The sequence below is a fragment of the Euleptes europaea genome, chromosome 1 (genome assembly GCF_029931775.1).
Source record: "Euleptes europaea isolate rEulEur1 chromosome 1, rEulEur1.hap1, whole genome shotgun sequence".
Lineage (NCBI taxonomy): Eukaryota > Metazoa > Chordata > Lepidosauria > Squamata > Sphaerodactylidae > Euleptes > Euleptes europaea.
In genome coordinates, this window is record NC_079312.1 from 5,389,770 (window position 1) to 5,414,429 (window position 24,660).

The 24,660-nt window shown below is 46.3% G+C and overlaps 1 protein-coding gene and 1 pseudogene across 1 annotated transcript; both read right to left on the reverse strand.

Moving 5' to 3' along the window:
- Positions 1 to 7,983, reverse strand: part of LOC130472702 (zinc finger protein 883-like) — a 55,542-nt pseudogene extending 47,559 nt beyond the window's left edge.
- Positions 7,984 to 10,572: 2,589 nt separating this feature from the next.
- LOC130472798 (zinc finger and SCAN domain-containing protein 31-like) lies at positions 10,573 to 11,183 on the reverse strand. Its single transcript, XM_056844271.1, has 2 exons — positions 10,779 to 11,183; positions 10,573 to 10,677 (listed from the first exon to the last, which is right to left on the reverse strand). The coding sequence occupies exons 1-2, from the start codon at positions 11,181 to 11,183 to the stop codon at positions 10,573 to 10,575; spliced, it is 510 nt and encodes a 169-aa protein (XP_056700249.1).
- Positions 11,184 to 24,660: the final 13,477 nt, after the last annotated feature.

The following is a 24,660-nucleotide window of genomic DNA, read 5'->3' on the forward strand; positions in this document are numbered from 1 at the left end:
CAAGGTGATATACAGAACACTGCAACAGAACAATCCTATTCCCTTATACAAGTGACCACCTGTCCTAAAACATTAGATTTAGAATGGATTTAGAAGGGTGTATCGTACTTTGGACACATTATGAGAAGACAGGGGTCACTGGAAAAGACAATCATGCTAGGAAAAGTTGAAGGCAGCAGGAAAAGAGAAAGACCCAACATGAGAGGGATTGCCTCTATAAATGGGAGCCACAGCTTTCAATTTGCAAGACCTGAGCAAGGCTGTTAAAGATGGGATATTTTGGAGGACATTGATTCATAGGGTCGCCATGAGTCAGAAGCGACTTGATACACAAACTATGCTCAGGGTGGCACTGTTAATCACTGGCATCTAGATAATATATTTTGAGGGTATTTCCAAGAAACAATTATTGGAGAACGATCTGCGTAATCTCATCTGAACATTACAAATTTGAGACATGAAACATGGGGAGACTATCATAGAATAGGTCCTCTTTGGAGCTGAATAAAAGAAATAATCTCCTCAAACTGGATTTAATAAGCTCCATGGCAGCATTTATTTTAAGAGCATAAGAACATAAGAAAAGCCATGCTAGATCAGACCAAGGCCCATCCAGCCCAGCAGTCTATTCACACAGGGGCCATCCAGTTGCCTCTAGGAAACCCACAAACGAAACGACTGCAGCAGCATTATCCTGCATGTGTTTTGCAGCACCTATTATAATAGGCATGCTCTTCTGATCCTGGAGAGAGCAGGTATGCATCATGACTTGTTTCTATTTTGACTAGTACCCATGGATAGCCGTATCCTCCATGAATATGTCCACGCCCCCCCTTAAAGCCTTCTAAGTTGGCAGCCATCACCACATCCTGGGGCAGGGAGTTCCACAATTTAAGTATGTGTTGTGTGAAGAAATACTTCCTTTTATCTGTTTTGAATCTCTCACCCTCCAGCTTTGGCAGATGACCCCACATTCTAGTATTATGAGAGAGGAAGAAAAGGTTCTCCCTGTCCATTCCCTCCATACCATGCATAATTTTATAGATGTCCCCTTTACCGCCTTCTCTCTAAGCTAAACAGCCCTAAGCATTTTACCTGCTCCTCATAGGGCAGTTGCTCTAGTCCCCTGATCATTTTGGTGACTCTTTTATGCACCTTCTCAAGATATGCAATATCCTTTTTGAGGTGCGGTGACCAGAACTGTACACAATATTCCAAGTGCGATCTCACCATAGATTTGTACAAGGGCAGTATGATAGCCGCAGTTTTATTCTCTATTCCTTGTCTAATTACGGCTAGCATGGAATTTGCCTTTTTCACAGCAGCCATCACCCCAAGATCCTTTTCTTGATCTGTCAATGCCAGCAGAGATCCCATCAGTGTAAATGTGAAGTTGGTATTTTTTGCCCCGATATGCATCACTTTGTACTTGCTCACATTGAATCTCATTTGCCATTTTAATGCCCATTCCTCTAGTTTGGTGAGATCCTTTTGGAGCTCTTCATAGTCCGTATTTGTTTTAACCACTCTAAATAACTTGCTGTTCACCCCCAGCTCCAGGTCATTGATGAACAGGTTGAAAAGCACCAGTCCCAACACAGATCCCTGAGGAAACCCTCTGCTCACATCCCGCCATTGTGAGAACTGACCATTGATTCCTACTCTCGTCTTCTTATTTTCAGCCAGCTCTCAATCCATAAGAGGACTTGTCCTCTTATCCCATGACTATGAAGTCTGCTTAGCAGTCTTTGGTGGGGGACTTTGTCAAAAGCCTTTTGGAAATCCAAATACACAATGTCCACAGGCTCATTCTTGTCCACACACTTATTTTGGAAGGGAGTTTTAACTAGCTCTAGTTGATGATCTATCAAGGATGGTATTCATTGTTCCATCACATGAACACATTAAACTCCCTCATACCACTAGTCCATCAAAATCATTTTTGTGCTCTCTCAGAATCCCAAATGTGCCCACAGACTCAAAATGTTGGGGACCCCTGACCTCATTCTTTTAGCTGGAGATGCCGGGTATTGAACCCAGGACCTTCGGTATTTCAAGCAGATGCTCCAGGACTGAGCTACAGCCCTTCCCCAAGGGACATCTAACACCACCAGACCCAGCACAAGAGACCACCTTTTTCCTCCTTAACTTTTTACTTGTCATAACATCTGCCTGAAGAAGCATTCTTATGAACTCGAAAGAAGAAGGGTAGGTTTTTTTATGCTGACTCTCTCTACCACTTAAGGAAGAATCAAACCGGCTTACAACCACCTTCCCTTCCCCACAACAGACACCTTGTGAGGTAAGTGTGGCTGAGACAGTTCGGAGCGAACTGTGACTAGCCCAGCTGGCTTCATGTGTGGAGAAACCAACCTGGTTCACCAGAACAGAGTCTGCTGCTCTTAACCACCACTCTTAACGATTACACCATGTTTGCATAATACTCTGTGTCATCTTGATTGGCCCTAATGACATGGAATTTCTTTCTTGTTCTAGATTTTGTGGGCCACACAGCTGTCTACAACTTTTTTTTTTTTTTTGCAGATGCAAACAAGCTAAGGGAAGCATTCATTTTTAGGCTATATGGCCATGCCAGTTCCATGCAATTCCCACCCACCTACTTATGGCAGAGTCCAGCATATTGCCCCGATTAAGCTTAACAGCCTGGGATTTTTGGCAACCAGGAGGGTGAGATATTGAAAACATTTTTGATCTGTTGGCCTAGCTGAAGCATTTTGGATTTGAGGGTTTTGACCTTCAGTGGGGATAGCCTTGCCTAGAGCAGTTGATCAGCAGATCGCCTCTATTCATGAGGTAAATTTGCCTTCTACTGAATCATCTCATTGGTCTAACAAGGTTAGTATTGTCTGCACTAACTGGCAGCTGCTCTCTAGGGCCCATCAAGTCCTACCTGGTCCTAACTGGAGATACTGGGGACTGGACCTGGCATCTTCTGCTTTCAAAGCAGATGCTCTCCAACTGAACCATGGCTTCTTCCAAATCATCTCTCTCTCTCTTTTTTAAATTAGAACCAAACAGAAAGGAGGGAAAGAACCTTCAACATATACAGGCTGAGTTACAACAGGAAAACAATCATCTTTGATTCTTATAAATGTCCTTATGTGGGTAAGCTTCCCTATGTTTTTATTTAATTCATTTGTACCCTGCTTTTTTCATTGGGGACCCAAAGCGGCTTACATAGTTCTCCTGTCCTCCACTTTATGCTCACAACAACCCTGAGAGGTTGGTTAGGCTGAGAAAGTGTGACTGGTGCAATGTCACCCAGCAAGCTTCCATGGCATGAGGGGGGATTTGAATCTGAGTCTCCCATATACTAGTCCGACACTCTTAACCACTGCACCACACCAGCTCCATGTTTTGATATTGAGAACCTCAATACAGTATTCCTTTATGATAAATGTTGCTCACACTTTACTAGTCTAAGCCAAAGCTTCTTAAACTGTGGGTCATGACCCCATATGGGGTCGCGTAACTGAACTTGGGGGTCGTGAAAAATTTGGCAACAGTAACAGAATTGCTTTAAAATATATTTTTTTATGATTTATTATCAGTAAATGTTTGATTTGTATACCTATTTTATATACCCGAGATCACGTAAAAATTTATCAGGTGAAAAGGGGTCACAAGTGGAAAAAGTTTAAGAAGCCGTGGTCTACACTACCTAAGCAGCTATTACAAAAATAAACCACCACAGCTTAGGGCCCAATTGATATTGCCACTTAGATAATACTATGTACGTATATAGCACTCTTGGGTTCTTACTATGTCAGGAGAAAGGCAGGTACATATATATTCTGGATAAATAAATAACATTACTATCAACAATAACATACAAAATCTGGGGCTAGTAGTGCTGAGTATTGGTATACAGCCTTCCAAACCAAGTTCGAAGTCCAACTAATCAGCCAAGTGCTTGCAAGGGTTAACTCTGCGGTTGAAGGGTTGAACTCACCTGTGGTAGGTAACAAGGTGAAGTTTTGTGTGGCCACTGACGCTCTTCCCAAACTCTAAGCAATTTGTATGACTTCTATCTAGCATGGGTTTTTTTATGTCTAATAAGGTTTGCAGTCTGATTGAAGGTCTTTCCGCATTTAGGACATTGAAACGGTTTTTCCCCTGTGTGAATTCTCTGATGGGAAATGAGATGCGCACTCTGAATGAAGCTCTTGCCGCATACCGAACACTGATACGGTTTCTCCCCTGTGTGGATCCTCTGATGTGAACGAAGACTTGAGCTGACTCTGAAAATCTTCCCGCATATTGTGCATTCATACGGTTTCTCTCCTGTGTGGATTCTTAGGTGGTAAGTAAGGGTTATGCTGACTCGGAAGCTTTTCCCACAGACGGAGCATTCGTAGGGCTTTTCCCCAGTGTGGATTCTTTTATGGGCAACAAGGCTTTTGGCCTCAGTGAACCTCCTCCCGCATTCTTTGCATTTATATGGTTTCTCTCCCGTGTGGGTTCTGTGATGGGCAGTAAGATGAGCGCTCTGAACAAACCTCTTCTCACATACTGAGCACTCATACGGTCTTTCCTCTTTGGAGCCCTTTTGAGAGGAAGTAAGATTTTTGTTCTGACTGAAGCTCTTTCCGGGGTCTGAGCATTTCCCACCATTGTTGTTTCTCCAACGGGGCCGAAGGACTAACTTACTAGTAAAGGCTTTCGCAAAGCGACGTAACTTGTTTCTTTTGTTTCCTTTGCCGCTTTCTCCTTGGCTTGGGATTTCCCGACTTCTGGGCTTTTTAGAAGACATGGATTTCTTCATCTCCTCTGCTTCGTTTTCCTTGCTCTGCTGTTCTTCCTGTTTCTCCCTCACAACACCTGCAGAAAAAAGAGAGTGAGAGACTTGGTAAAAGAAATAGTGGCTTCGGATCACCGAAAGGACCCAAAAATTGCTGATGTAAATAGAAATGTTGCAGGGAGAATTTTGCCCTGTGTGAAATTAGCCTTTGTAGATTTATTGGAACAGGCTGAGGTGGTACAAGGTAAGGAGATATAGGTGTTCTTCCAAGCAGGAAGTTCCCAGTCCATTCCTAAGCATCTCCTCCTAAACCATATCAAAAACTAATGTTTGGAAGAATCCACCCAAGAATGACTTCCAGTCCAATAAGACAATATTGGTCAAGGTAGAACAGTGCCTACAGTAGACTATGAAGCTGTCATACTTAAATCAGACTGTTGGTCCACTGAGGTCAATATTGTCTACTCAGACTGGCAACAATCCAGGGTCTTAGGTGGAGGACTTTCACATCACCTCCTGCCTGATCTTTTGCACTGGAGATGCTAGGGATTGAATCTGGGACCTTCTGTATGCCAAGTCAATGATATAAAGAAAGTCATGAAGAAGGAGACATGTAAAAAGAGGACAGAATTGTTCTCCTATGCCACAACAAAGGGAAAGGAAGCCCCAACCTGGAGGGAAGCTCCTTTTTAGAGCAACCCCCAATTCTTCCACAGGTGATCTGGGAGGCAGTTTCCAGCACGAAGCTGCGATACCACCTCATGCAGCTGAGTAACAAAAAGTCTCTGGGTAATAGCCATGTTCTTCCTGTGAAGAGAACCCCATAGAGAAGGATTTGAGACACTAACTGGTTGGAAGAGCTTTAAAAAGAGATCGCTAAATTGTTTTAGAGCATTTCCAACCATATTTCAGGAATGCTTTAATGGTATCTTTAGGGTTTCCTGAGCAACATTCTTTGGCTTCTGGGCAAATACTGAATAATACCTTTTACAAAATGATAGATAAATGGGGTCTATCCCACTGTCATTTTCAGCAATGCATGGATACTGATCAACGTCCACAGCCATTCCCACTGTCCCATATTTACCAGCCAAGACAGAGGGAGATATTCCCAGAGAGGTCAGATTCCTGCAGTTCTCCTCCATGACTTCCTGGTGCAGGGCCCTTTGGTCCAGATCCAGCAAAGACCACTCCTCATCTGAGAAATACACGGCCACATCCTCAAAGGTCACCAGCCCCTGAAAGAAGAAGGGAACATTTTCTCCTTGCAGATCATCCGGAAAGAGAGAGCAGGAAAGGGGTCAGGGAAGTTCTTCAGCAGGAGCATTCAAGCCACCCCCAAAAGACAACGGTCCTTTTGGGCCTAGGGCCAGAAGTCCCTGGCAGAGTCCCCAGCTCTTGTCCATGAACAAGATCAGGTCTTTCTTTACCTGATCTGGTTCCTCAGAGATGGGTTCCGTTCCACCACCATCAGAAGATCTGGAATTAAGCATTGGTATCCCTCCATAGCCTGTGGATGAGAAGAAAAACTCTTTTTTTAAAATACATCTTTATTAACATAGATCATACAGTTGGAAGGTACCACAAAGGTCATCTAGTCCAACCCCCTGTACAATGCAGGGAATTCACAACTACCTTCCCCCCACACCCCCAGTGACCGCTACTCCATGCCCAGAAGATGGCCAAGATGCCCTCCATCATCTGCCTAAGATCATAGAGTATCAAAGGAGCATGCCTATTATATTAGGTGCTGTGAAACACTGGCAGGATTCTGCCGCACTCATCTTGTTAGTGGGTTTCCTAGAGGCAACTGGTTGGCCACTGTGTAAACAGACTGCTGGACATGATGGGCCTTGGTCTGATACAGCAGGGCTTTTCTTATGTTCTTAAGTAACAAAGCTGTGGTTCAATGGGTAAGCTGTAGTCTGCTCAACACCTTCCAATCCCCCAGTAAGCCAGAATCCATATGAGGGCATCATCTAAGTATGGACAGATAAATCATAGAATCATGGAGTTGAAAGGGGCCATACAGGGCATCTAGTACAACCCCCTGCTTAATGCAGGATCAGCCTACAGCATCTGTGACAAGTGTTCATCCAGCCACTGCTTGAAGACTGCCAGTGAAGGGCAGCTCACCACCTCCCTAGGTAGGTGATTATACTGTTGAACAACTTAGTGTAATTTTCCCCACACACACACACACTAATATCCAGCCAGTACCTTTGCCCATGGAAAGACTACTCTGAGCAGATCCCTGGGAGTGACTGCAGGTCTGAATGGTAGGACCCAAATTTGAAAATGCACGTCAGCATAGGTGAACCAAAAGATTCTCTAGTAGGTCCATAGCATGTAAAGGTACACCTCTGCCAGGTCTACTGAAGCCAGGAACCTCTACTTCAGATGGAGGATGATTCTTGTGTCCCCATATCATTGAACTATAATGAAAGAGGGAGAAGAGCCCCAATGGCTTTGGACTTCTGGGACCGACTCTGTTGCCTCTATTTCTAGAAGGTGTTCTATTACTAGAAGTAGGAGGTGATGCTATGACATTCTGAAAGTTCTGTTTGGAGGAAAGATCTCCAGCTCCAGAGCTTAATGGCTGTCCTATCACACAGCAGTCTCAGGTGGGTTATTCCAGGTCTTTGAGAGGTAATGAGGTTGACCGCCCATACTCCAGGAGTCTCTGGGTTGTTGGTATCATGCTATATTGATTTTCTTCCCTCTTAGATTGGAGGATTTGAGGGTGGGTGTCTTAGATTGTAACCCCTTTCCCTGATGGCCTGAGAGATCTGACCAGGGCATTAGGTTGGGACTCACAAAAAAGAATGTAGCTTCCTCTGGGGTTTGCCGTCGTGTTCTGCTTGTCCTTATCTTCCACAAGGTATTGACCAAAGGCACCTCCAAAACAGTGGTTCCCTTGAAGGAAATCCTGAGTACTCTGGTCTACAAAGTTGGGAACCACTTCCGAGCTGTGGAGCCAGGCGAGTGAGTGGACAGTTGCATTTAATTGTGTGACTGGCCCACCAAGAGTTTTCGTGGCAGCCGGGAATGAGGGAGAAGGCCTCCAGTCAGGAGAAAAGGTGAACAACAGGGAGGAGCTTCTTCCAATAGTACGACTGCCCCACCCAGACCCCTGAAGAACAGGTCTTTTATCCTGTTAGCTGCCTGGCCCAACTGAAGGCATGGATTCTGACCCTTAGGCCTTACTTGGCCTGGGACATGCATACCTCACATAACGTTTTTTTCCCCATGTACCTTTCCCCACTAAAAGTCATCTGGAGAGGTCTTGCTTAGTATCCCTCTGTTGACTGAGGGTAGATCTAAAAAGCTACAGAGGAAGGCCCTTGTTCTCCTGTGGGGATACTCAGGAATGCCAATCTTCAGGAGCTAATGGAGTGTTTACAGCCTTACGAACATAAGAACATAAGAAAGGCCCTATTGGATCAGACCAAGGCCCATCAAGTCCAGCAGTCTGTTCACACAGTGGCCAACTAGGTGCTTCTAGGAAGCCCACAAACAAGACGACTGCAGCACCACCATCCTGCCTGTGTTCCACAGCACCCAATATTATAGGCATGCTCCTCCGATACTAGAGAGAACAAGTATGCAGCATGAACAGTATTCACCTTAACTTAATAGCCATGAACACCCCTCTCCTCCATGAACATGTCCACTCCCCCCTTAAAGCCTTCCAAGTTGGCAGCGATCACCACATCCTGGGGCAGGGAGTTCCACAATTTAACTATGTGTTGTGTGAAAAAATACTTCCTTTTATCTGTTTTGAATCGCTCACCTTCCAACTTCAACAGATGACCTCGAGTTCTAGTATTATGGGAGAGGGAGAAAAGCCTTCCTTCCCAGGCTGGGATTTCCTGGTATCTAATTAAGCTACACAGAGCCAGCATGGCGTAGTGGTTAACAGCGGCAGACTCTAATCTGGAGAACAGGGTTCGATTCCCCACTCCTCCCCATGAAGCCCACTGGGTGACCTTGGGCCAGTCCCAGTTCTCTCAGAACTCTCTCAGCCCACACAGAGGCAGGCAATGGCCAATCACCTCCAAATGTCTCTTGCCTTGAAAACCCTACGAGGTCGCTGTAAATCAGCTGTGACTTGACAGCACTTTCCACAACCAATTAAGCTACAGAATTCTGTTCTGACCCGGTTTTAGTCATGCTGCTCTTTAAAAAAAAAAATTATATGTTGGATTGCTTATAGAGAACTACACTATACTGATTATAAATACTATATTACATCTGCTTTTGGGATAACCATGCTGCCTTTTTCGGCATGCTTCTCAGTGCTGGTTTGAACCTAGAAGATCTTAGAAGAGCAGAAATCAGATGCGGGAGAGGCTTGTGATTGACTACGCATTGATACAGACCGACATCACAAGGAATCCCCAGAAACTCCAGGTTCCTGCAATTCTCCGCCATGACTTCTCTGTGCAAGGACCTTTGGTCCGGATCCAGTAGATCCCACTCCTCCTCTGAGAAATACACGGCCACATCCTCAAAGGTCACCAGATGCTGAAAGAAGAAGGGAACTTTTTTTTTCCTTGCAGATCATCCAAAAGGAATGTGCAGGAGAGGTGGCCAGGAGTTCTTTAGCAGGAGCATTCAAACCATTCCTATGGGGGGGGGCAGAGAACAGGGAGTCCCCAGCCCTTCTCTGTAAGCACCCCCCTTACCTGATCTGGCTGCACAGAAGTGGTTTCTATTCCACCACCGTCAGAAGGTCCAGAATGAAGCGTCGGTGTCCTTCCATTGCCTGTGAAGGAGACAAAACAGGTCTGTTACCATGTTAGCTGCCCATGTTATCTTTACGCCTCTCTTGGCCTGGGACCTGCATTCCTTAGAGAGCGATCCCCTCCCATATAGCTTCTCCCTCAGCAGGTACAGAGGAGGGGCCCTATTCTCCTCTGGGGAAACTCTAGAATGCTAATCCTGAAGAGATTACAGAGTGCACTCAGTTTTCCTTCCCAATCAGGGATTTTCTGGTCTTTGATTACGCTTCCAAATCTGACGAAGGGAGCTTTGACTCTCAAAATCGTATACTCTGAAAATCCTGTTGGTCTCTAAGGTGCTGTCGGGTGTGTAAAGTGCCATCAAGTCACAGATGACTCAGGCCGACCCCTCACGGGATTTTCAAGCCAAGACACATTCAGAGGTGGTTTGCCATTGTTGCCTCTGTGTAGCAACACTGGACTTCCTTGGAGGTCTCCTATCCAAGTACTGACTAGGGCCGATCCTGCGTAGCTTCCGAGACCTGATGAGATTGGGGTACCCTGGACTTGAACCCAGCTCTTCTACTGCTAGCTCTTCTGGACTTGAATCTAGCTCTTCTACTGAAGACCAACATGGCTATCCTCTGCCAAATTATGTTCTGGTCCGATTCTATAGTTTTTAGTCTTTTGTTTTTTAGATGTTGCTTTGGAGTTTTATAAATCAAGCAACAAAATTAAGAGAAATAAGGTATTCTAAATAAAAGTTTCAGCTAATTACATGAGAACAATTTTCTCCACCCTACTGTAGGAGTCAACCCATGTGCAAGCACCAGAGGAGTAAAATGGCAGCCCCCGAATTCCAGGCATATTGGCAAAGAAGAAACATTGGGACACAATCTTAGGGCATCAGACGCAGATCAGAGAGACCCAGGATCAAATTCTCGGCCAGCCCCAAGGGCTTCTGGTTGACCTTGGCCAAGATACTCTCAACCTAACCTACCTGACAGGGTTGTTGAGTCAAGGATAATGCCCTAAGCTATGAAAAGTGGGATCAAAACATGATTGTGCACAAAGTTGAACTGTGTCTCAATTCGTCTTACCCAGGTGTTCATCCTCTTGTGATGTCCCATTGAGAACTGGTCTTTTTCTGGTGTCCAATGGACTTTTCTCTGCCTCAGGGGAATCAGTGGTCTGAAATAACAATCATGGCATTGGAAGAGGGATTAAAAGAGGTAAAGGCCTCCCCAAGAGGGTTTTCACCCCTCTAAACTACTAGAATGAATCCCTCTCACCTGCTCTTCCTGCATCTTGTCCTCTGCCTGGCTCAGAAGGAAGCCTTCTGCCAGGGCCACTGCCTGGGAACTGCTCTCTGGCCCGCATTCCCTGACCCAGCTCGCCATCTCCGGGGGCAGGACGGCCAGGAACTGCTCCAGGATCACCAAGTCCAGCATCTCCATCTTGTTGCGCCTTTCTGGCTTCAGCCACTGACGGCAAAGACGGTGGAGTTGGCTGCAGGTCTCTCTGGGCCCCTTGACCTCCTGGTAGGGGAATTGCCTGAAACGCTGGCGCTGGACATCTGGCCAGATGGTGCCTCCGCCCCGGGGCTTCCGCACCCTTCGTCCCCTGAATCCCCTGTTCTTCACAGCCTTGGTGGCATTAGGAACTCTTTCTTCTTCATGACCAGCAAAGCCTTTCATCTTGAAGGGGTGGCTCAGACAAAGCTAGAAGGTTTTCCTACCTGTTTCTTTCTCAAGGCCAGGAATAGTCGAATGGGTGGATCTATGGAGCCCTGCAAAGCCAACAAGGAATTCTAGGAGCAAACTATGATGCTCTGTCCACAGGCAAGCAAAAGAGGCTGAATCCAACCTCAGACTTCTCTCTGTAGGAAAGAATAAAAGACAAAACAGAGACTTCAGTTCAGTCTTCCTTTGGTCAAGAGTCATGTGGTAAAAATGTTAACACCAGTAGAATATAGGAACACCCCTCCAATCATGACAACAATGTGACAGGTGCCCCACCCCCTTTCTGGGGCCTAAGTCCCACCTACCTTTGCCCCGGAACTTCTACCCCTTATGAGGGGAAATGTCCCAAAACCATGTGACTCCTGAGAGGTCTCTACAGGTTTCAAGTGACCCCTGTAGGAGTACTAGTGACCCCTCCTTGCCATTCTTAATGAAAGGGGACTCTAAGGGGAAGTTTTGAATATTTGATATCGAAAGGTGAGGGCACTAGTACTCCCCAACCTTGAAAAGTCCCTGAATAGGGTTTTTTTATGAACCCTCTAAGAACTTGCCTCATCTCCCCATATCAATAAAAAATGATTTCGAAGCTGTGGCAGGCAATAAGTGGAAAGTTCATAGAATCATCGAGTTGGAAGGGACCACCAGGGTCATCTAGTCCAACCTCCTGCCCAATGCAGGAATTTCACAACTATCTCCCACACACACACACACACAGTGACCCCTCCTCTATGCCCAGAAGATGGCCAAGATGCCCTCCCTCTCATAAACTGCCTCTCATGAACTGCCTACGGTCACAGAATCAGCATAGCTGACAGTTGAGGGGTGGTAGTTCCCCATCCCCTTAGAGACCTCTATGGTCTCTCAACAAGCATTTTTTCACTGCGCCTAGGGACCATCCCTTCTTTCACTGCGTTCTTGTCTGTCTCAACAAGCAACTCTCGAGGGGGGGGGGTGTCCTTTGATACCGTTAGCATTTCTTCATAACAGAGGCTCCTCATCCTTACAAGAAAAGGACAAGAGCACCAGGAAACCTGTGTTCCTTGGTGCATTTGAACCACAACAGGATACATCCTGTTGAAGAAGGGAGGACAAGGCGAGTGATGTCACACAAGTCCCTCAGGGGGCTCTTGGAGGATGGGGTAATTTTAGCTCACCCTCCACCCATCCATGCTTGGAACTCAGAACCCATTGCTATTGGTCCAGCTCCATGAGATGAGTTTATAGAGGGACAGGGAGGGGGTGGTTTAGTCTCACTCCCCACCTGCACAAACCATGATTTTCAAACCTATTCCTCTTCACAATGCAACGTGTTCATTAAGGGGTCACATGAACCCCTTGGGGGATATCTTGAGGTTTCACTGGGGAGGCGCGGGATGTAAGATTAAAATAAATAAATAAAATGGTGAATAGTGGGGAGGTTTAGTCTCCCCCCCCCCCTTGACCACACCACAAACCTGACACCCATGCCTATCGATCTAAGGTGCTGAGATGATGTCATAGAGGGGTCACACAGCCCCCTTCTCTTATAATCTTCTAGGTGGGAGGTGGAAGTGTGGGTGGGGGAATTCTAGGGGTGCATTTGGCCACTCCTTCTACGTTTGCATGCCACAGCCTCAAAATCATTTCCTATTGGCCCAGGATGATGAGTCGAATTTCTAGAGGGGTCACATGACACACACACACACCCCGACTTAAGGGGTCTCTTGCCTTGAAAACCCTATAGGGTCGCCGTAAGTCAGCGGTGACTTGGTGGCACTGTCCACCACCACTAGAACCCCTTAACTTCACCCTTGTAGGTCAAAGATTCAGAACTCTTATTTGGCAAGGTCACGGTCAATTCCTAAAGGGGGTTACATGACAACTTTAGAGGCCTCTCAGGGTCACACAGGTCCATGTCATTTCCCCCCATGTGGGCTAGAAGGCCCAAGACAAAGGACAGCAGGACTTAGGCTCCAGAGAGGGAGCGGGGTACCTGTCACTTTTTGGTTCTGATTGGACGGGAGGATCCAGTATAGTACTAACAGCTTGTTCCTGGTTGAGACCAAAGGTCCCTGCACCCCAGATCCAGATGGGAAGAGCCATGACCTGCTGCTAACCCCCAAATGGTCTCTACACAGGTACACTGCTAGTGAACATGGAGGCTCCATTTATCCATCCAGGCTCAAAGCCTGTGAAATTCCTTCCCTGCCTCTGTGATTTCCATACATATAGGAGGTATCCAAAAATACTCCCCGGTGTCTGGTTTCTAATTTCTCCATTAACTAACGTCAATTTCTGGTATCACCTGGGAAGGAGTAGAAGATCTCTCTCTTTCCACCCTTGCCACACCAGGCGTCATTATATAAGCCTCAGCTGTCAATTCCCTAAATTAAAAAGCCCCAAACTGCCTCGAGTTGTATCTGAAAAGGGAAGAGGAATGCATGGAAGCAGAGCACAAAGAGATTAATAAAACAGAAAAAGGCCGGACCTCACAAGGAAGATCCTCCGGTCCTCTGACTTTTTTGGTCACCCCCATTTTACGCCTTTTCCAGATCTTCGATGCCCCAAAATTACACATAGTGTTCCCAACGTGAAGATAATTCACAGTGGGTAGCCGTGTTAGTCTGTCTGCAGTAGTAGAAAAGGGCAAGAGTCCAGTAGCACCTTAAAGACTAACAAAAATATTTTCTGGTAGGGTATGAGCTTTCATATGCCCTAATATAGATTCTAGGAACATCATCTCTGGACCCACCAATGTCAGCCATACTATCTCAGGTTCATACTCCTGCTCATCTTCTAATGTGATTTATGCCATCACATGCCAGCAATGCCCTTCCACAATCTACATTGGACAAACAGGTCAGTCTCTTAGACAAAGATTAAATGGACATAAGTCTGACATCAGAAACCACAATATTCAAAAAAACCAGTGGGAGAACATTTCAACCTTCCAGGACATTCTGTTGCAGATGTAAGAGTAGCAGTTCTCTTACAAAGGAATTTCAAAGGGAGATTGGAAAGAGAAACTGCTGAATTACAGTTGATATTCAAACTACAGTCAACGCATTTACCTGGGCTGAATAAAGGCCTTGCATTCATGGCTCATTACCAATGCTGATTTCTCCACACCCATCTCCCCCCTGGACATCACAGACTCTTCTGCATACCACACCTAATCCAATCAAGCCTGCTATTCACATTTACATACTGTTAACATTGACATACTAATGCTTGTCTGAATTCACTCTCCTCTACTTAAAGACGGATGGCTTCACATTCTAGCGGTATCTGAAGACGTGAGCTGTGGCTCATGAAAGCTCGTACCCTGCCAGAAAATATGTGGGGCCACGAGGGGGGCCGCGTGCGAGTCTTATGCATTCATGGCCCGTTACCAATGCTGATTTCTCCACACCCATCTCTCCCCTGGACATCACAGACTCTTTTGCATATCACACCTAATCCCATCACGCCTGCTATTCACATTTACATACTGTTCCTCTATTTAAAGACCGATGGATTCACATTCTAGCTGTATCTGAAGAAGTGAGCTGTGGCTCACGAAAGCTCCTACCCTGCCGGAAAATATTTTTGTTAGTCTTTAAGGGGCTACTGGACTCTGGCCCTTTTTGACTACTGCAACCAGACTAACACGGCTACCCACTGAGAAAATATGTTTGTTAGTCTTTAAGGTGCTCCTGGACTCTGGCCCTTTTCTACTGCTCCCAACGTGGCTGCACTAGGAAAGGCTGAACGCGGGCCTTTCATCCCCAACCCTTTCGTTAACAGGGCACCTCCAGCAATCCCACAACCGGCCTTCCAAACGTCAGACCCCATCACCTCCCCTGCCCTCCCCCCCCCCAAAAAAAACAACAACCCTGCTGAATGCGAAGTTCGGATTGGGGACTCCGGTTTGCATTACTTTACACGCCACTCACGCCCAACCTCCTTGAGGGTGGCCGGAGAAGCCGGGTCCAGACAAGACGGAGGCCCCCTTTGGCACCTGGACGGGGCGGCCCTTCTTGGAGGAGCTTGGGAAAGGGGTGTTGGTGAGGGCTTTCAGATCCGGCTGCCCAAGAACCCCCCGATTTGACAGCCGCGCGACCTGGGCCCTTTCCTGGGAAGGCCACGGGAAACCCCCCCCCCCGGGCTGGACTTCTGCAGTAGTGCGGGGCCGCCCCTCTTTGCAAGGCCCCCCTCCCCATTATGCAAAGGGCCGCAAGGACCCCCCCACCATTTGCTGTCGGCTCTGCCCCCTGCCTTTGTCTCCAATCACTGCCTGGACTCACCACCACCACCCCATATCCCCACCTCCGACCCTCCCTCTCCAACCCCCTCCCTACACTCAAAAGCGTTTTTAACTCACCAGATCTTTGGAGAAGGGGCACCTACGGCTGTCGCTCATGGTAACAGGGGGGGAAATGCCCTCGCCGCCCGTCTAGGAAAGCAAACTCGCTCCCTTTCCTGGTTCAGGCTGCCGTCCCGGGAGCCTCTCGCACGCGGCCCCCCTCGTGGCCCCACTGACAAGCGAGAAGAGAGCAGCTCGCCCTCTGCAGGCTGGAGGCAGCGTTGGGCCGAGAGCGAGCTGCGCACGCGCAATACACGATTGACGCATGGTTTTTTTTTTTTTGAACCTCATCCCCCAACCACTCGAGTCCTGTTTCCTAGAGAGGAAGGAAATGGTGGACGGGGGGGGGAGCCCAATAGAGGATGCTCCGTCCTGCCTGTGACTCCTCCCCCCCTGAATCTTTGCAAAGTGGACTTTGCATTTGTTTTGGGAGGAAAATCCAAAGGTTGGTTTCTTCTGCGGGGTGCCATGAAGCTGCCTTACCCGTGGGTCCATCAAGGTCAGTATGGCCTACTCAGGCAGGCAAGCAGGGTCTCAGGAGGCCACCTTTCACATCACCTACTGCCTGGGTCTTTTCAACTGGAGAGGCCAGGGATCGAACCTGAGGCCTTCTGCATGCCAAGCAGTTGCTCTGCCACTGAGCCAATGACAAACCTGCTCCATGGACTTTGCAAAGGTCCCTGAAGGGTTGCTGAGGAAAGGACACTAATGTGGTCACGCATGAAGCTGCCTGATACTGAACCAGACCTTTGATCCATCAAGGTCAGTATTGCCTACTCGGACTGGCAGCGGCTCTCCAGGGTCTCGGGCAGAGAAAGGTCTTTCACATCACCCCCTACCTTACCTGGTCCTTTTGACTGGCGATGCCAGGGATTGAACCTAGGACCTTCTGCATGCCAAGCAGATGGTCTGCCACTGAGGCTGTTATTTATTTATCTACCCCACCCTTTCCCAACCTAAGCCAGGCTCAGGACTGCCAACAACATAAATACAGGGTAAAGGGTAAAGGTTTTTAGCAGCGAGGAGGTGAGAGACAGACAGGCAGACTGCAGAAGGGATTGCTTCCAGCTTTTCTCTCCCCTTTCCCGACCAAGCTATGAGGGAGCTGGCCATGGGAGGGGAGATGTTTTCCTAGGGTTGCCAACCTCCAGGTGGGGCCTGGAGATTTCCCAGAATTATAACTGATCTCCAGAGTACAGAGATCAGCTCCCCCAGAGAAACTGGATGCTTTCCTGGGTGGGCTTTGTGGCATTATACCCCACTGAGGTCCCTGGCCACCCCCAAATCTCCAGGGATTTCCCAGACTGGAGCTGGCAACTCTCTCTTTTCCCCATGAAGGGGGGTAAACACCATGGTGGCAGGATTCTGCAATTTAGCTTCCAAATGCTCATATGGCCCAAAAGAGAAAGCCAGAGAAGAAGCAGCACTTCAGGTTGGCAGCCAGACGTGGCCCTGTTAGGGGCACCCCCAGTGCACGGAAGATCCTCCAGGAGATGTGAATGGGTGACATCCCCTCCCCCCATACTGTTGCCCCACATGTGGTGGCATTCATCTAGGCTGGGTGTGTAGTGGATGGACTAGGACTCTGGGTAACTCAATCTCGACTCTCCCCCTTCTGCATGGAAGCTCGCAGGGTGACCTTGGGCCTGTCACAAACTCTCAGACTGGCCTACCTCACAGGGTTCTTGTGAGAAAAATGTTGGAGGGAAGAACAATGTTCTAAGCCGGTTTGAATCTCAAGGGGGTGGGGGAGTGGGACACAAATAAATCTGTATCCTGTGAGTCATGGCTCCTCATCTATTGGGGCCTTAGTGGCCAGCAGCAAATGCATCTTCTGCTTCTGCCCATACAGAGTAGCAAAATTGGCCTCCAGGTTTTGGCAGGAGGGAGCAGAGGGTTAAATCCAGAAAATGGGAGGGGGGAAGAGAAGCAAAGGACAGACTCACACATGCAGGGGTTCCCCCTGCAATCCAGTTCCAAAGTGGGAGCCCAACTGCATGGCTTCTGTTGCACTGTCCCTTTGTAAGACCCTCTCCAAGCTGCATCCAGCCTCCGTGGGGAGCCAAGTTGTGAATAGGAAATGGCCTTAGAAGTGGTGGCCCCAGCAGCTTCTGTGCTGCAGAGTTGTCAGAGAGCCGGGTGTCAGTTTCCCATTCCCTTCTGGCCTCCACTTAGAGTTGCCAACTTCCAGGTGGAGTCTGGTAACCTCCCAGAATTACAACTGATCTTCAGACTACAGAGATTAACTTCCCTGGAGAAAATGCATGCTTTGGAGGGTGGACTCTATGGCATCACAGCCCCGCTGAGATCTCTCAGGCTGCACCCTAAATCTCCAGGAATTTCCCAACCTGGAGTTGGCAGCCTAGGTATGCCAACCTCCAAGGGATCTGGGTATCCCTTAGAATTACCACTCATCTCCAGACTACAGAGATCAGTTCCCCTGGAGAAAATGGATGCTTTGGATGGTGGACTCTAGGGCATTGTACCCCACTGAGGTCCCTGTCCCCCCCAGGCTCCATCCCCAATTCTCCAGAAATTTCCCAGCATGGATCTGGCAACCCTACCCCCGCATCTCCCATCAGTGGCCTGGGAGAGGGAGACCTGGCAATTCTATGGCAATCCTACTTTTTCTCTCAGGATTTCCCCCCTCCAAAATGTCTCCTCAGAGCACAGAGGTCAGGACTTGGAGCCTCCTATTTTCTAACTGGCTCTTTCCTCAGCTCTCCCACTGCCTCTTTCCAATGCTTGTATCTCTTGTCCTTGGGGTCAGTCACAGGAGCAGTTCTTAGTAGCTTTTTAAAATAACTGATTCTCAAAAGTGTATACACCCTAAATCTTGTTGGTCACATAGGTACTACTGGATTAAAATGTAACAGATCTCCAGACGACAGAAATTAGTTCTCCTGGAGAAAATGTGGAAGCTTTTTCTGCATGAGGAGTACGTATATCGTTTCTCCCCTATGGGGGTTCTTTGATGGGTTGTAATGTTGACCTTCTGCCTGAAACTCTTTCCACACTTGAGAGTGTGGTGTGGTGAACAGAGTGGTGGACTAGGAACCTGAGTGACCTTCGTTCAAATCACCACTTCTATCTTAGAAACTCTCTGGGTGACCTTGGGCCCATCACGATCTCTCAGCCTGGCCTATCTCACAGCGTTGTTGTGAGAAAACAGAAGAGGAGAGAATGATTTCTAAGCTGCTTTGAGTCCCAGAAAAGCAGGATATAAGTAAATAAATGCATGAATGCAAATACACTCGAAGAATTTATATGGTTTCTCCCTTAGGTGGGTTCTTTGACAGGTAGTAAGATGGGCTTTTTGACTGAAGCTCTTGCAATGCTCTAAGCATTTATATAATTTGGCCCCTATAAGAGTATTTTCATGGGTTGTAAAGTGGGCCTGATGACTGAAGCTCTTTCTGCATTCAAAGCATTTATATTGTTTCTTGCTTGAATGGATTCTTAGACAGACATAATATTACTATTCCAAGAGAATCTCTTTCCACACACTTAAGCATTTATATGGTTTCTCTCCTGAATGGATTTGTAGATGGGTAGAAAGGCTAGCCTTTATACTGAAGCTTTTTCCACACACAGAACATGCCACACTCAAAGAATTTATATGGTTTCTCCCCAAAATGGATTGTTAGACGGGACTTAAGGTTACTACAGATAGAGTATCCCTTATCCAGACATCCCATATCTGGACTGATCCGAAAACTAGACCCTTCGAGCCGGCATGCAGGCAGATCTGTGCTGCCTGCTTTCAATGTTTCCTCTCACCTAAAAAAATAAAATACACTGCATCGGTGGAGACTGAAAGCCTGCTATTGTTAGCTTGTTTGTTATTGTTCTTGTTTAACAGCTGGTGAGTTAGCTACACCTTGGCTTGCTGATGGTTCAGTGTACACAAAATTATTACAAAATATTATTTAAAATTACTTTCAGGCTATGTGTATAAAATGTATATAAAAGATAAATGAATTTGGGTGCCATTCCCAAGATAGCTCATTGTGTATATGCAAAAGTTCCAAAATATTCCAATATATTGAAAGATCCGAAATATGGAGCACTTTTGGTCCCAAGCAATCCAGATAAGGGCTATACAACCTGTATTCCAAATGAATCTCTTTCCCTACTGCAAGCATTTGTATGGTTTCTCTCAGTATAAAACTCCGAGACTTTATGAAGTATTTCATCAGCATGTGCTCACTAATGTTCAATAAGGTGGTCATTCTTTCTGAAGCTTTCCCACAGGATTCCTTCCTGCACTTCTCCTTTGCTTCATTTCCCCTTCCCTTCTCCTTTTCTGTCCCTTTCTGGAGGAACTGAAAGAATGAAACCAAATCAGGGAAATCAGCAAACAAATACCAATGTTGAATAAGGGAATGGAAAATAGCAGTATAGATTGCAAGGTATAATTTCAAGCTATGTCTCTTGTAACCAAGCAGGTTTTGTACCAAAAAGACAGCTTATTCTGAAGGTGTTAAGTATCAAGACAAAATGCTAGGGAAAAGACCATAATGCTAGGAAAAGTCGAAGGCAGCAGGAAAAGAGGGAGCCCCAATATGAGGTGGATTGACTGTATAAAGGAAGCCACAGCCCTCAGTTTGCAAGACCTGGGCAAGGTTGTTAACAAGAGGAGGTTTTGGAGGACATTAATTCATAGGGTCACTATAGGTCAGAAGCTACTTGACAACATTATGGCAACCCTATGCATTAATAACCTCGAAAACATCCTACTTGTTAACAGCCTTTCTCAGGCCTTGCAAAATGAGAGCCATGGCTTCCTTGATTAAGTCAATCCATCTCTTGTTGGGTCTTCCTCTTTTCCTGCTGCCTTCAACTTTTCCTACCATGATTGTCTTTTCCAGTGACTCTTGTCTTCTCATAATGTGACCATACAATGATAGTCTCAGTTTATTCATTGTAATGGTTTAGGCTTGATTTGATCGAACCCACTGATTTGTTTTTTGGCAGTCTGCAGTATCAGTAAAATTCTCCTCCAACACGACATTTCAAAGAAATCTACTTTCTTCTTGCCAGCTTTCTTCATTGTCCAGCTTTCACACCCATACATAGGAACAGAGAAATACTATAGTATGAATTAACATGAATTTGATCGCCAGCAACGCAACACATTTTTATGCTTAATGATCTTTTCTAGCTCCTTCAGGCTGCCCTTCCCAGTCTCAACCTCCTTCTGATTTCTTGGTTGATCCCACCCCTTACTGGTATTAATTTGTTCAGCTGTAACTGTGTAGCTTCCTTTTTCTGATACACTTATCATGTAAAACTTGCTTGTCCTATCTGCCACTCAACTGAATAAATCAAACCTCCTTCTAAACAGGCTTCTCTTTTTAACATCTTTTAAAAAACAACCCTCTCTTCTAACATCTTTGTTGTTTGCTTTGTACATGTGACGAAGTAATTCTAACTCACAAAAGCAGCTGATGTTGGAATAAATTATTTTTAGTCTTAGGGATGGAGTGACACCTGGACTCCTGTTTTATTTCTAGGTTTGCCAACCTCAAAGCAGGGCCTAGAGATCTCCTGCAATTACAGCCAATCTCCAGAGAGCAAAGATGAGTTCCACTGAAAAAAATGTCTGCTTTTTAGGTCTTGCCCCTCCCAAACCCTGCCCTCTGCTCCCAAATCTTCAGGAATTTTCCAACCCAGAACTGGCAACCCTATCCCCACCAAGAGATAAAAGGAAATTGCGGCGGGGGGGACCTCTCTCTTCCTTCTTCTGTAAACCCCCCAGACCTCTGCATGCATGTAATGCCTGGGTATTTCCACTGCTTGATCCCCTCCTGGTCTCCCCCACCCCTCCCAGGATTGTATTGTGTAAAAAACACATCTTTCTGTCATCAGATGGGGGAGGAGGATTGATGCAAGATTCAGGAAACACCACTTTCCCATGTGGGGAGGTTGGACTTTCCAATCCCTCATTCTTTGCCCTCCATTGGGATTCTCTGGCTTTATACTTGTGAGGGAATCTCTGTCAACATATGTCAAAGTTATGCCTAGTCTGCAGTTTGCTAAACAGATCATACTGATCAGAGTGACAGCTAAGTCATGTGATGATGCTGGTCTGATCCAGTTTGTACAGCCAGGAATGGGGATTTCCAGAATGACTCATCTCAGGTGAACTGTGATTGGTCATGAATGTGTATATAAGTCTGTGTAGTGAATGTGAGTTACCCTCTTGCTGAAATATATATGCTGGCGGAGCATGCTGATGCTCAGAGCTGTGAATGCTAACAGCAAAGGACTCTGTGTAGATATTGTAAATAAACTGTACATAGCAGAACTGCGTGGTGTGAAGTTGCTACCAGGTAAACTCCTGAAGTCCAGACAAGCTGTGCGCGACAATCTCACCCTGCAAGGGAGAGAGACCAAGAGTGCAGGCTTTTCTTTGGGGACAGATGAGATTTTTTTTTTAATTCCCTTCCCCCAAGCACCTAGTAGGAGGCTTTGCTGCTCTTCTCACATTCGCCTTTGTGATTTTCTTGTTTTGAAACCTCTTTGACCAGAGATGACTGGGAGGCAAGCATTCAGCACAGGCAGCACCTTTTAGCGCATTAGTTATTGTTTTACATCCTGTTCTTCTCCCCAGTTCGGACTCAAAGCAGCTTTTAGAACCTTCTTCTCCCTGCCCTCCATTTTCTCACAACAACAGCCCTGTGAGGCACGCCAGCCAGCCAGTCTGTGACAGGCCCAGTGTCACCCAACGAGCTTCAGTGAGGGTTATGGGGATTCAAACGCAGGTCACCCAGGAACTTAGTCCACCACAACACTATGCCTCTAATTCCCAGTCTTTTTGGTAGGGTGACCCACAAGTTCAAATTTATTTGGCAAGGTATCCCAGCCAGGGCTGGCCCAAGGTTTTTCAGTGCCCGAGGTAAACTCTGACCTCGGCACCCATCTAGTTGAGCATGCCATTTTCTACAGTGCCTAGCCATCTTGGTTTAAGGAACCAACAAACATTGCCTGCCTCCACTCTGACCCCCAAGCAAGTACATTTTTTAAAAAAAAATCTGCACAATCAAACCTCCAGTGGTCAATCACAAGCCCTGCTGGGCAAAAGCCCTACTTGGTCCCACTCACTTCCTAAAAACCTTTGGTGGGCACCAGAAAAGGTGTTGATGGGTGCCATGGCACCCACAGGCACCACATTGGGGACCCCTGGGATATAGCATTCCCCTTCGCAACTGTGATCTTCTTCCTCAGAACAGAAATGGGTGAGTTTTCTAGCAACAAAACCTGTCTTCTCCTGCCCTGTCCCCCACCCCCAGTGTCCAAGCTCAGCCCAGAATGACAATGGCAAGAAAGAGCCCAGATTCTCACCTGTTTCGGAGACCGCCAACAGCCTGGAAGGAACGAGAAAACACCATTAATGGGATGCAGGAAAGTAGGGATGGAACTTATGATGCTGTTCTGGTACTCCCAGAAACTTATTTATAGACAAACTCTTTGATTTCTTTTTGGGGGTCTTTTCAGGGCTGTGCCTTATGGTAAGGCAGCCCTCACCAAGCACAGAAATGCATACTACACGAGTTCAGCTTCCAGATAGTGATAGTTCTCATTAATCAACGATGTTACTAGTCCTGAAATATTATCCTAAATAACTTGGCAGTTCCCTATGAGATTAAATAATAAACAGATTGGCATTAATGCTCCACAGGGTTTTGTTTTGCTTTCCGTGTGTTTGGTTACTGAAATCTTACAAGGATTGCATCAATGAGCCCCTGATATCCATCACAAATCACTCGCGGCACCATTTCTCACTCACTAAAATTGGTGGTTATCCATTCACGACTCAAAAAATCTTCACTACAGAAAAATGACATGGCCAGTTATCACCTGGTTTCTAATCAGCCCTTCCTCAAGATGATAGAGAAAGAGGTGGCAGAACAACTCCAGCTCTTCTAGGATGACTCATTTGGTCCAGATCCCTTTCACTCTGGCTTCAGGCCAGGCTATGAGATGGAGATGGGCTCTAGTAGCTCTCTCTCTCTCTCTTTCTCTTTGAAATGTCCGGAGAAGTAAGATATCCCCCTCCAGGCCCCAATCCAAGCTAAAAAAAAAAGCCACACAGCTGTACAGACGTGCTCCAGGTGTGACCAACCTGATAGGAGAGATCTTCCAAAAGGAGCGGCTTCTCATCGTTTTCAGTTTTCACACAGCTCAGGAGCCTCTCCAACCGGAAACAGAGGGCTCAGAGCCCTAAGATTCAAACAAACTGGAAAAAATGCAAATCCAACATAACCTCCTATACGGTTAAAAACAAAATTCAAGTTATGAAAACCAACCCTAAAACAGGTGTAATGTACCTGTAATTTCTTTTCTGAAACCAAAGGGATTCTCGGCTGGTGATGGAATTTCTAAATGCTACAAAGAAACTTTTAGTTTATGACCGCCACTACAGAAAAGCAAACCTGAGAAAAAATGGTTGACTATTACCCATTCCATTTAATAATATAGTCCTCTTGCATTATTTTTATTTTGCTGGTTTATTTCGCTGACTACATATCAGGAAGCCCCTGGTGCAAATCTTACTTCTGCCACAAACTCACTGGTGGCCTTAGGGAAATAATTCTTGTCCTGCCTTTGTCTCCCCTCTGCAATAAGGAAGGGATATTATCCTACCTCTTAGGACTGTTATGAGTATTGAGATGATGTCATAGGATGCACTATGAAAATACTGAAGCAATACTTTACCCACATACTTTGTCATTCACTTATAGAACTCATGGCCACACGATCTAGTGATGGTTGCTAGTTTAAATGGCTACAAAAGCGATTCAAAGAAATTGTGGGTACTTATCAATGGCTATTAGCCATAATGACTCAGTGGAACCTCCATGTTCAGAGGCAGTGTATCTCTGAATACCAGTTCCTTGGGGGAACAAAAACAGGGAGGGCTCTGCCCTTCTCTGGGTCTTTTGGGGAATTTGGCTGGCCACTGAATGAAGCAGGACTATGAATTTGATAGACATTTAGCTAGATCCAGCAGAGGCTGTTTTTGTGTTCACTGCATTAATGCTCAATACTAACATAATTATTGAGTTTACTAGGAGTGTTTGGGGGCATTTTTATCCTACAGAG

Bases quoted from the DNA above. Each gene is read 5' to 3' on its own strand.
- LOC130472798 (XM_056844271.1), bottom strand. From the start codon at position 11,183: ATGAAAGGCTTTGCTGGTCATGAAGAAGAAAGAGTTCCTAATGCCACC. The intron at 10,678-10,778 runs GTGAGAGGGATT...TTGTTATTTCAG, and splicing joins ACAAGATGCAGGAAGAGCAG to ACCACTGATTCCCCTGAGGC.